At 38.8% G+C, this 13,731-nt stretch overlaps 1 protein-coding gene across 2 annotated transcripts in view; it reads right to left on the bottom strand.

The window, feature by feature from the left end:
* LOC125454966 (transforming growth factor beta-2 proprotein) overlaps positions 1-13,731 on the bottom strand; it is a 97,422-nt gene that overhangs the window by 59,449 nt on the left and 24,242 nt on the right. For both annotated transcript variants that reach the window (XM_048536373.2, XM_048536372.2), the window contains one exon: positions 6,681-6,844. In XM_048536373.2, the coding sequence (XP_048392330.1) occupies positions 6,681-6,844 (164 nt within the window). The remainder of the gene's footprint in view (positions 1-6,680; positions 6,845-13,731) is intronic.

The following is a 13,731-nucleotide window of genomic DNA, read 5'->3' as shown; positions in this document are numbered from 1 at the left end:
TAAGTCTACTGTAACATTTCACGCACAGTGGGACCCAAGCTTTTCATAGTTATTGAATGTTGTACATTTAACCATTTCCCTTCATCCAGAGAAAATTGTTTTTTTTTGAGCCTTTGTGTGCATTTCTATGGATCAAAATGACTTGCACTAAACACTGAAGAAGCCCTGGCCTGTCAATTATTCATATATGATGGTTTGATCTCTTAAAACCATGTTCATACATAGCAAGGAACTTAAAGAAGGAACCTGGCATATGCCAGCTGAAAATTTGATGAGATTTTCACGGAACTCTGGCACAATGCACCAATCAGAAGGTTAGTCTAAATTTTGTGTGAAGTCATTTTTAGGAATTTCCAGACTGATATATAATGCTGTGCTTAACAGATATACTAAGTAATCTCAATGTAGGGCACACCTGTCATTATTCTGAGGTGCTAGCGGAAATCCCCTGAGAACATGTTGCTATATCCTGGTGTGTTCACTGATGCTACAGTTATTTGGCCACCCACATTTTTTTTTCTTTTAATGCGTGCATGTACATGCTGTGGATTGCTAAACCCTTCACTGGGGCTCAGCATTCATACATAACAGGTTCTTAGCAGGATTTCTTCTCGAAAGATGGAACTCACCAAAGCAATTAAGAGAATTGCTGTAGAAACAAGTGGTCAAAAGGACTCTAAAAGAACTGGAAGCATAACAAAGGCAGCATGAAAGCTTCCTCATAAGGCTTTTGTCGAGACCGAGATGTTAAACAGCTGAATGTTTTGAGGGAGAAGAGACAGCTACAAGATCATCTCCCTCTACGGATAGAAATACAATTATGCCCTTTGCACCTGTTTCCTGGTACTTAAATCTAGGTTTTCATGGAGACAGGGGGAAAACAAGGAAACAAGCGTGGTTCACATGTCTGCTGTTTTTGTAGGTAATGGCATATTTAAAACTAAGCAGCCTTCAGTTAGAAGCATCTTTCATCTCCCACTTTTAACCACTCCTGAAACATTCCTGAAGAATGAGTCTTGAGCTTTAAACGTAAGAAGTGTTTTTGCAGATGTTAGACAGCCTTTTGGAAAAGTTTAACTACCATTTCTGACTTGTTAAAAGTAGACATGAATGTGCAGAAATGATGCACAAGGTGTGTGGAACTATCAAGCTATCAAATCATTTAAATCCCCTGCTTTTTAAATTAAAGAAAAATTGTATGGTGTTCTCTCTATTGGGGCAGTGGGGGGAACTCACCAGGCTCTCACCCACACTTGGCCTGATCCCCACAATATGGGGGAGGGAAAGAGGAATTATGGTGTCTGTGAGGCCTATTAGGAACATTATGTTTGTAATTAAGTGGCAATCAAGGGGTTCAATATACTTCCACAACATGCTAAGCAGTGGAAAGCAGGGGAGAGTAAAAAAGCTATTTCATTGCCAAATTCACTGAAATAGTGTGAAGAAAAGTGGATATCTTCTTCAAGGAATGACCTGTGTGGATCAGCGACACCACACCTCCTCAAATAAGATCACGCTCTATCATTCCTCCATGCCTGGCACCCAATGCCTGCACCCCACCCTCCTCAACTTGGTAAGGCTGCCAGCAGTACATAGCGCCAATAGCTCAAGGCCTTTTAAGCAGCCCATCTCAACACTTGGCAGCCACTGCAGTTTCTATGACACTGTTTCCAGAGGTGGCTGACCAGACTCCAGTTTTCCCCATCCCCCTGGAATTAAAATTCAACTTTTTGGGTAAGATTTTCTAGCGTTGGTTTTGGTAGTTGAGAATTTTCCCAACTCCACACACCTAACTGGACAGCATACATTTGGCCGCACTGTTACCTTCCCCACGGGCACCCTAGGATAAGGGGGAAAAGTGTGGCCAATAGGAGAAAGCCTTTTGAGGATAATTGGTTAGGGCAAGGGGCTTAGTTTTTTTAAATTTTCTCTGCTATTTTGAGCAGAATCACAAAGAAGACATCCCTCATTCCAATTCTCTGCATTTTTTTGCGAGTACCTATAGAATTGTGAAATTGGAAGGAAAGGAGGTTTGCAATAAACATTGTTGGACTCATCTAAGTCATGATTATCAGTTCAGGAATATTGGATCAGAAGTGCATATTCAGTTTGCCAATTTTTTCTATTTGCTTTTCATCTATATCCTGTAAGAAAAATCTCTCAACCCAGTCCTCAAATTTTCAGTTGATCTAACATCCATAGACTTCAAAAGGAGCATGGTGACATTCCATATTCTTATTATCTTCTGTGTGAAGAATTCCTCTTGATTTTGCACCTAAATGTTTCAGCTCTAACCTGAAGATTGTTTCACCTTGTTATGACTTTCTCCCACCAGATGAACTAGATTATCTAACCATTTTCATTTTGAACTATCCCCTTGACTACCCTAACAAATTATTGTCTTCATTCCCAATACCTTGATTAAATCAACCCTCAATTTCCTGTTCTCAATGGAATCTAACCCAGGACTGAATTTTCAAGCTGTACTGATGTCAGGAATTGAGCAACAAGGTCCAAAAATTACAAAGTCATCCATTAAACTGGCATCCTGACCCTGTTCTCAATATCATTCTGGCGAATTTGGATTCAGAGCTTAAGAAGGTCGGACAACTAGACTATCAGTTCTGCTGAGCAGGGCTTGAGGAAAACAAGTGGAATTTCCCAGATTCCTATTTGTCAACATGACAGGTAGTGGATTGGCTGCCTGGAAGCTGACACATAGCAGCAGGCCAATGTCTCAGCCCTCCTGGCCTGGCCTGCCTTGAGGACATAGCTGATGGCTGATGTTTGTAGGCCCAATGACCCCACAAGCCACGCCTTTCCACTCTCCACTGTGGTGTCTTGATTTCTTTTTGCATTTTTTTCAGATAAAGTTTTGAAGGAGTGTCTGAGGACAAATTTTCTGGCTGAAGCAACCACCCCTCTCCCCCAGTTACCTGCATTCCACTGGCTCTTTCCCTCAAGCATGATGGCTAGCTTTGAAAATTCACCTTAATTGGGTAGGGAACCTATCTCCATGTCAGCTAAGGACCCATCCACATAAAAATCATGGTTTTATTATGTTTCCTACTGAAATGAATTCAGGGCACAAAAACACTCTTAATTATTCCACCTCCATTGAGAATTTTTCTTTTCCCTGGAAAATATATATTATCTATAAGTTTTATAAAAATATGCTGCATGATCATTCCAATAACAGTACATTTGGAGTAAGCCAAATCAATTCCTTACAATAAGCATATGTTTCCTAATACACTTACAATTAGATTAGATTCCCTACAGTGTGGAAACAGGCCCTTCGGCCCAACAAGTCTACACCACCCCTTGAAGCAACCCACCCAGACCCATCCCCCATAATCCACACACCCCTGAACACTACGGGCAATTTAGCATGGCCGATCCACCTAACCTGCACATCTTTCGACTGTGGGAGGAAACTGAAGCACCCAGAGGAACCACACGCAGACACAGGGAGAATGTGTAAACTCCACACAGGCAGTCACCTGAGGCTGGAATTGAACCTGGGTCCCTGGTGCTGTGAGGCTGCAGTGTTAACCACTGAGCCACCATGCCACCCCAAGACATAGTATTCACAATGTCTGTTGCATGTAAAGCATCCAGTTCGAGGACTTTTACACAGTTTCCAGCCTCATGTTATACTAGGGCTGAAAAGCTTTAGGCCTTCCCCAATTGTGCCAATGTGGTGGCTGACTAAGCTTTATTGCGTCGCTCAGCCTATAATTATGGACTGTGGAAAGAGCCAGTCTGCAACACCCAGTCATGGTGTAGCCTTTGCATTGATAGACCAGCTTTTTTCAGGCCAAAGGGCATCTTTCACTGAGGTGACAGTATTCCAGATGCAGTTAATGTTTATCCTGGTGTGCGTCTGTAGGAACAGCCCATCGAGGACAGTGTTGCATGTTACAGGTTTTTTTTGGGATAGACCTTGACAAAACTCACTCAATCTGCTTCAAGATCTTCTTTCCAAAGGTTCATTCCAGAAGAGGGAGATTAACCATCCCTATCCTGCCACAGCTCTTTTGAGAATATGTGGAGGGAATGACAGTCAGGATGTGCAAGAAGAAACCAACGCAGAGGGGCCTTATCACCATCAGTCTTGGAAAAAATCACCCCCCTCTAGTTTGTGCAACACATCTGCATGATACAAATTTTCAACCTCCAATATCATTCTGGTAACTTTGTACTCTACTCTACATGCTCTACTTAGCATATTCTGAAATACTTTGAATATCAGCCTTGAAATTCATTGCAAGCTCTTCCCAGACTTCTCAGAACTCATGGCTTATGTTTTGTATACACTCAATTATTCCAGTGTCACCCTGACCAACCCTGAAAGAATGAGTTAATCCAAAACCCTCTGCCTGTATCTTAACTCATTCCAAGTCTCTGTTACCTCTGTGCTCACTGACCAATTTTGGCTCCTGACGAAGGCAAAGCTTAGATTTAAAAACATTCATCCTTGTTCTCAAAACTCTCCATGATCTTGCAATTCCTTCTCTCTGTAGCTTCCTGTAGCCGCACTACTCTTCGTGTTTCTTTGATTTTGGTCTCTTGCACATCTCTAATTTTCATCATTTCCTTATTTATAGGCAGTCACGACTTCCATTGCCTTGGCTCTGGACTCTGGAATTTCTTCTCTGAACTTCTCCACATCTCTCTCCTCCTCAAAGATGCTTTTAAAAACCTACCATTGATCGCCTGTCCTAATATCTTTTTACATTGTTCAGTGTGAAATTTTGTTTCATGAAGTTTCTGGGATGTGTCTTTGGAAGGTTCCCAACATTAAAAATGCCATATAAAGAGTTCTGAGGAAGGGTTATCAGACCTGAAATATGAACTGTTTTTTCACTCACAGATGCTGCCAGACCTGCTGGGCTTTTCAGCAACTTTCTTTTTGTTCCTATATAAAGGCAAGTTGTTTGTAATATAATTGTGTATCTTTTTGTTCTTTTAAAGCTCTTCCAGTCTGCCAGATTTCCATTTTGCTATGTATTTGTTTGAGCCTCTCTTAACATTACACAGTAGTTTCTTCATTTCTTGGTTATTGGAGTTGACCCAAGAAAATAGAATTGGACTAATAAGTAACCGCAAAAACTCATATTTGCATTGTACGTTTAATATAGGAAAATTTTGCAAGGCTCTGCAAGGAAGTTTATTCAGACGAAGATTGATATGCATCTGTAACAGCTGCATTGCTGCAGCTAATGACATCCTAACATGCCACAGCTTCTGATGTGTACCAGCTTTATGTGTGACACAAATGGACACAAAGCTAATCCACCGTAATACTACCATTTTCACTGGAAACACCAAAATGGGGAGCAATTCTGGCATCCTGCTTTCGCATACTGCTGCAGCATTTACAGTCATAACAAGAAGAATGTAGTTAAATCTCATGTGTAATAGGAATATCATAAGAACACACACAAATATCCTTCCCCACAACCAGCACTTTGAATAGAGAAATTACACTCCCAATATCATATTCAGCATGGCTTGCAACTTAATAAAAAAGTCATATTTAACATATCATATGTTATTATCTCATTCTGCTTCATAAATTGTTTTAATATTTTAGTGAAACCATATTGGACTGGTGAAATGTCAATGTATAGATACTAATCCAGAAAACTGAAAAATGCTGAATGTATAGTAAATCATATTAATAAAATTCATAAACTCCAAAAAGCTGACAATTTAAATATAAATCAACAATTCAAAACATAACCTTAAATATGGACTTGAATACCAGTGCCATTGTTTTAAAATAATTGAATCAGACAAGTCATGTTTTAGTCCATGTGATTTCTATAAAAAAATTGGTCATACTGAAGTGTGCAGTGGCACGTAACCTAAACTGCTGGTTTGCCCCATACATTCACTACTTGCAAAGGAGAAACAAAACACTCAAACATCATGTTTTATAGTGTTGAAGTCAGAAAACTGATGGGATATGTGGGTACTAAGCAGATAAAGTTTGGTAGCATTACACACACCCCCTCTCGCACATGTTGCAGATACTTAACAACATTTTGTTGGTGACCTGGCAGCATTTTGAAGTGCACTCAGTGAAGTTTAGCCTTTAAAGTCAAAAAAAAGTTTGTTCTCAACATTGTAAGTATCAGAAAAGACCAATTGTTGTATGTTACAATTGCCTCTTCATTTTTGAGTATAATACAGCAGATTGCTGACTCACACTAATACCAAAGTGACATATCTCAAAGTTACAGCACATCATGAAAATAGAACAGGGGTTGTAATGCTTGAAGTGAAAACAAAAACTCTTGTCTTGCAGCACATGGCTTACTAAGAAATGTCAAGTAATGCTAATCACTGTCCCAGTCAGTTACCAAGTATTATGCTGAATCATCTTGGGATCCACACATAAACTTAATCTCTACACAAAATAATTATAAAATGTTTAGGGTATTTTGGAGTAATTTTATAAGAAAAGCCCCAAAGGCTGAAAACTTAATTTCAATATTTTGACACACATAGATGTAAAGCGTATTGTTTCTCTCCAATTTAAAAAATGTCTCAAAAAGTTACTCAATGAATTAATTCATTATCACTGGAAGTCCAACAATTACTGAACGTTTAAGTCAACAACAATTAAAATGAACATTAAATGCATTAATTTAATGAAAATGAAAAATGACCTGATAAAGTTCTATTCGTTGTTCCTCTACTTTCGCCTTTGGATTCTGTAAACGAAACACTCTGAACTCTGCCTTCACCAGGTTTGAAACATTTTTCTCCATTGAGGTGACGTCTAAATACACACGTCTGAAGTATGGGTTATATTGTTGGGATGGGATGACATCTACATGAAAAAGCACAGAGTAATAGCAAGTCAATATATCAGCAAAGACCAGCTTGTATATGTATAAAAGCAACTGATGCCAGGATGCAAAGCATTAATTTGAGTCAGGGATCCACAATGTCCCTACATATGGCAGCATCTAGGACCCCTGCTCCCAGATTTCACAAACAATTACTTTAAATTTAAACCATTAAATTATGACATTTTTCATATTCTGAACTTGGCCTTATGTAATAACACCTTGTTTCAGAGGGTAAAAAGCCTTACATTTCCATGTAAAACAGGCATCCTATTTGTCTGTACTGCTGAGGTGTAAGATAAAATGTTACTATTACAATACTTTCGCTCTAGAGTACGAATACACAAGACTCTATATTCCTCAAAATTTTGCTTCAAAACTTCTAAATGGTCCCTTATTATGCCCTTTTGTGCAACACACAGCAAGTATTTTGCAAGTAATGTATCATCACAGTTAGTCAGGATATTAATAAAACATCTGCTCTAGCGGAACTGCCAAACTAATAATTCATTTTAACAGTACAGACTGCATTCTGTAAGATATCAGGCAATAATATAAGCATTACTGAAGAAGGTATTATGTAACAAATAATAAGGCAGAAATTAAGTAAAAGGCTGTAATTTAATCTTAGAGGTTCAGTTCAGATGCCTGAACAGTTTGAGCTTTGCTTTTTGCCACTTCTGACATTACCTGGATTCTTCAATTTATTAACTAGCTTGTTACTTTTTTTCAACTGTGTATTATTCTGCATACATATGTTCTCTCTTCCTGTTGGGAAACAGTTTGAATTAAAACTCATGGCACCGATTTCAAGGTTTCTTCCTGCCAGTCTTGTAATTTAATTCCTTTTCCTTTTGGAAAAATGGGAGTGTATCTTAAGAGCTTCAACATGTGGATATGGAAAAGCCGCCCTCTGGTTTAGCTGTTAACCAAAGGTGTACCACAATCTGATTAATACCTCTTTGTAATTATAACTGCAATACTTGAGCCGATTTAAACATTAAAAACTCCTGGTAATTTTCAAAACTTTCATGTATTACAACAACAGAAGTAACATAAGTAGTAGCAGATCTCTATAAACATAATTGAAAAATCAGCTACTCTTTGGTTTGAATGGTGCAAACATATTGTGCCTCTATCTCTGGAGATTAAAGTCAGGCTCTTTCCACCAGTTTCCCAGCAGTTCAGCAAATCACTGACACAGGGTATGAAATTCCCCGACTAGATGCATTCTGAATTTCGTATTTTCTGTTGGGAGAGTGGTGGGTATGATAATAAATAGGATTAATACTTTAGATAGATTAAGGGTCTTGCACCCAAATTGTCCAGTGGCCCCTGCTGGAAATATGTGTGTGATTATTCAACATGGACACTCCTAACACTCAATGCTCAATGTAATACACAAATAATCATCATTTAGACACAATATTGAAAAATAATTGGAAGTCATAGAACTGTACACAATAAAGAGCCAATGACTTTTACAAGCGAAAAGGAGATAAGAGGAAATTAAGAATAAATAGAGCTTGTGTAGATTTCGTGCTGGTTGCTGAATTATTACATGAAATATGTGCAAACTCAACCCTCTTTCCAAAAGATATATGTTAACTAACCACACAGCAGTACAATATTCATTTTACAAGTTAAGTCAGAATCAATTAAAATGAAACCTGCACCACATTGGTGCTGAATAAAGTGCTGTTCTGAGGATAACGATTCTGAGCATAATATTAGAGGAACCACTACAGGATTGCAATTCACACCGATACAAAAGACCATTTGATGTAGTTTAATCCATTCATTCTGAAAAATAACTGCTCTTCTTATTCCTGGTATTGTCATGAAATTTGACAAGTATGTATTAGAGTTTCTGAATCGAAGCCATTTTGGTACACATTAGAAATGGCACTGGTCTCAATGTTAAGCCCTGCAAATCCTCAATGAATTCTTAACTCTACTATCCAATAACATCCCATTAACCATTACCTAAGCAACTTGATCCTTCATCCAATTTCTGATCCATACACTAGTTTTATCCTAATCCTCATAGCATACATTCTAATTTTGAAGAGATTCTTCAATTACTGTTGCACATGATAGGATTTAGCACTGTTCCTTTGGGTTGCTATGTCTAAAAGATGTCAAGGCAGTTAATCTAGCAGGATATTGCCCAAATGAAGCTATGTTGTCTGCTGTTAGCCATGGGAATGTTGTTGAGACAATCATCACTTTGTTTCTGGTAATGGTTACATTAATTAATAGATTGATTAATAGATTAATTAATTAACATTAATTTCATTAATAGGATAGTGTCCGGGGATGGGCTTAGATTAGCTCACAGGCTGGCGCAACATCGAGGGCCAAAGGGCCTGTTCTGTGCTGTATTGTTCTATGTTCTATGTTATAATTTGCATAAAATTGAAATAAAATTAATGGATTATGAACCCTGTATCTTGTTCACACTAAATTTGGAAATGGGCATGTTTCTAATCTATTGATATCTTCACAGTACCCAATGACTCTCTCATAGTGATCCTCAGTGCCCCTCAAACTTTCTCCCTAAACTCTCTTGACACTTTGGAATAAGTACCCACAGTCCCTTAGGGTCTCTTTGTTTAAGGTGTTCAGCTTGAACAAAACTTCTGTCTTATTTATAGTGAAGCCCTGAATAGTCTTTTTCTGCAAAGGCAATCTTAATCAAGTCTTCCCTTGTGAGTCCTTGACTCATTGTATCTAGAATTTTCACCGCAAGTTTAACGCATAAATCTGACTTGAAAATCATTGTAGAGAGTTGCCAATTATACACAGCTTTGGCTGCTGCACCTCCAGAAACATTTCCTGAATAGGTGGCTGAGTGTTCGAGGAGCTGTGCCAGCTTCAGTATAACAGCTGACATTGATAAAGTGCCCCAGAAACCAATGCATGTCAATGACATCATCCTATATACTCACTCAAACAAATCTTACTCTCTGAATCAGTACATTATTCCATATATGTACTGTAAACCCATTTGGATCTTGTCAATGTGCATGTGCAGTAGTGTTTCACCTTTTGGAAGAAGCTGTATCACTTAGACAAGGCAACAATTTTAATACCTATCACTTATAGCCAGATTGAAAAAACAATACATACAGCAATGTACCTGACCTGGAAGTACACGAGGCACTGAATAAGTAACACAGAAAATGCTCTTTTCTCAAGCTGTGACAGTCACAAATCCAACTTTCCAGAAGTGGAATCATATGTACAAACCCATTCTTCTCTGACTTTTCAACCTCCAATATTTTAAGTTAGAGTTGAGGGGATATTTTTACAGTTAACAGAATGTTACTACTATGTTCACTGCAGCCTATGAATGAAGTCTTGTAACAAGTTGACACAGTCTGAACATCGTATAAGCAAAACAAAAAATGATAATAAAATGTAAGATAACATAACACAGTACCAGTGTTATTGTATGAGTCTGCAACCCTGGTGGGGATTCCAGAACATTGCCAGGGCAAGGTGAAGTCAGGAAGCATTTCTTCACACAATGAGTAACAGAAGTCTGGGACCCTCTCCTCCCAAAAGCTGCTAAGACTAGATCAATTGAAATGTTTGAAGTGGAGACTTGTAGATTTTTGTCAGGATATTTATAGTAGAAATGCATTAAGGGACAAGGAACAAAAAGGAGCAGAGGTGAAATGAGGTTAAGATACAGATTAGCCATGATCTCTGTCAACTAGAGGAATTGAATACCACACTCCTCTTCCAATTTTCTAGTTTTAGCCACTGTAAGGAATAAAAGACTTCGATTTAAGCCATCCTTTATATTGATGGAATAACATTTTGTTTTCCTGGCTGCATGTGCTATGTTCTTCCTAATATCTGGTAGCGGGACAATCGGGCAATAATCAGCAGCAATCCTTCAAACATAGGCTTTTGAGATGCTGCCAGACAAATCTTGACATTGCCTACATTTTGGATTATTTTCCATAATCCACAGAGTCCAGGTGACCTCAAGAAAAAACTGGCCAATAAAAACAGATGTAAGTGGCCAGTATAGCAATTTGCTCCAACCTACATGAAATATGTTTTTGGATATAGAGGTCACCATGACAACACCTTTGGCTGACAGATGTTTTTGCTTGTTTTTACAAAATTACAGTTTAAACTAATTTATGTTCCCACTACAGAGGGACACACTTAACCCTTTCTGGACAGATTTCAACATTTCCTCAGAAATTAGTTCATTACTGTCTAAAATGATATTTTACTTCTTGGGAAAATAAGTAAATAATTAGAGTGATGGACAGATTAGAAATATAAATACAATATTTTGCTTCCAACTAGATGCACGAGAGCATGTGATTTCAGGATACCATTTCTGACACTGTGTCCGATCTTCTCTCTCTAGTGTTCCCCAGGAGAGGAACTGAAATTTTGGCTCTGAAATTTAGCTTCACATCCAGTGGGATATATGCTTCTAGTGATCTAGAAACCACCCCCCCACCCTTTTTTGAATTATTACAAAATAGAATTTACCAGGAGACTTGTTGCAATTTGAAAATCAACTGGAATTGTACAGTGGACAGTTTAGTTGTACAGAATTATGTTATTTTTCAGAACAGTCAGGCGTACACATTTTTGGGCAAAGTGGAACAAGGAGCCTTTGAGTTCAGGAAAAGCTGCCTAACAACAGCCTTTGCAATGGTCCAGCTGCAGTTTGTTACCGACCTGTGAGTACAGTGCACTCAGAGACATCCTGAAGTCTGCAAACGGGCGGCATCTCTCACCACCTTGCTCGAATAAAAAGACAGAACTGAAAGAGTCTGATGGGAAAATGTTCTAATACATGACAGACCTAGGTTCACCCTATTGAATCAAAGATCAACTATCGCTTTGCAGATAACATCATGTCATCAACACAAAGAAACATCAAAAGAATGATTTAAAGCACTCATTTCCCCGTTGTGGTATGGATGTTTGAACAAAAGATTTTTTGCTTTCTTGTATATGTTTTTCCACACGTGAGATTCAAGCTATCTGCCTTTATCTCATTTATAGATGAAACTGTTGTGTGTTTGGGGTTTTAATGCAGCATATTTTAAGTTGCATTATTAGTAATGGCTAATCCATTTTGTTTGTCATTTGTTAAAGACTATGTTTATTTACAATAAATAATTATTTTGCTGTTAATGATTTAATATAGTATGAATCCCTCTTGTTCTTCATAGTTGTCAGTCAGGCATTTTAAATCATCTTGGTTTAATTGGATTATTACATATTTGTGACAGCTGATGGAACAGTGGAATTCGATTATTGGCACACTCTACCCAAATAAGTTATGACAATGATGTAATCTCACCTCATTTCAATGCAGTTTGCTATTTTCCCACACAGTGTAGAAAAATTAAATACTGGTAGTTCCTGAGATGAAGGTCTGGGCAGGTACCAAGCACCTCGAGGTCACGGCTTGCTCCTCCAGGCATCCATCTTGGTTGGCATTTCCCAATATCTCGGAGCAAGCCCCATGAACAGTGAGCCACCTCCATCCCTCATTCATTTAATTGGCATTGGACATGCACCAGACTCATCACATCATCATGGCACTTCTCCAACACAGTTGTGATACAGTTCACCCTTTCAATGCCGCACTTTGGAGCTCACTGACACCTTTTGTAGCAATGCAGCTGCCAGGCCACTTTGAACATAGGCACAGGCACTCAGCTCGTGCAGTGAAACACTGCGTATCTCAAGAGTTTTAGCTTACTCTCTTAGCACTCCATCACGTTGAGTCTACTTGGATACTCAAAGCACCTTTGTCTTTTCTTCTCTTGCCATTTAGCATAAACATAAAGGAAGGCAGCTTGTCATGGTTGCCAGGCAAGGGGGCAGCTATGTGTCAACAGCACCATGCCAAAACGCTATCACACCTACAGGCACCTGCCAACATTGAGTTGCTTTAGACAAATTCCCATGCATAAAAGTCTAAAGGATCTGGTGTCATTATACAGGGGCTTCTGCCATATTCAGCTCAGAGCATGGTACCTTCTCAGTCCATGTGCTTGAAAATGATCAGTTGGTTGCTTGGGGCATTCATGGTCACAAATTCTGTGTCATTTTGTCTAGACAGTGGGCCATGGTCAGATCTGCAGGACCGGTGCAAAGAGTCTGGGGATTAGCAGTAAGTCTATCATTGAGTTGCACTGAGGTCAGTTAAGGTTCTATCACTCAACAGTCCGACCTCTCTTTACAAGTTGATTGGGGTGGGTCAGTCTGGGGGTTCTAATTGACTTGAAGTCAAAAGAGATTATCAGGGAAACTGCTATGGTGGGAAAGTCAATTGTGGGAGTTTGAGAAAGCAAACTGGGATGTAAAGCAGACAAGAACTGTAAAGGCTTGTAATTTAAAATGTATTAGGGTGGAAAACTATCATACATTGGTGGGCACAGTTTACTGTGGGAAGGGGATTCATCAATGCTCATCACCACCTTGACTTCAGTAAGAGAAGGGTACTTCATGGTAGTTGGTATAACTAAACTGTAGGCCTGGGACTCAAGGTTTGTAGGTGAAGATTTAAATTAAAATTTTGGGTGAGAATATTTCGAATGGCAGGTTTGACAGGAAATGCAAAGAAGAAAGTAACTTGAAGGTTTGGCTGAGCCTGCAAGTCACTCTGCAAATTATAACAGGGATTACCTTCCCTCCTCATCTGAATAATAGATGCACAATGGGAATTAAAAATGGCCGCTCTACACCTGGAGTAGGCAAATTAAGGTTTCCTCCTGACTGAAGGAGCTGGCTCTATGTGCAAGTGATTTCAGGTCCTTCAGGGGCAGTAGCATTTACTAGGCACTTATGCATTACAGGCTAAAGACATTATAAT

Source organism: Stegostoma tigrinum, chromosome 9 (genome assembly GCF_030684315.1).
Source record: "Stegostoma tigrinum isolate sSteTig4 chromosome 9, sSteTig4.hap1, whole genome shotgun sequence".
NCBI lineage: Eukaryota > Metazoa > Chordata > Chondrichthyes > Orectolobiformes > Stegostomatidae > Stegostoma > Stegostoma tigrinum.
The sequence above is the reverse complement of the archived record's forward strand: the minus strand, read 5'-3'. Positions and strand labels throughout refer to the sequence as shown.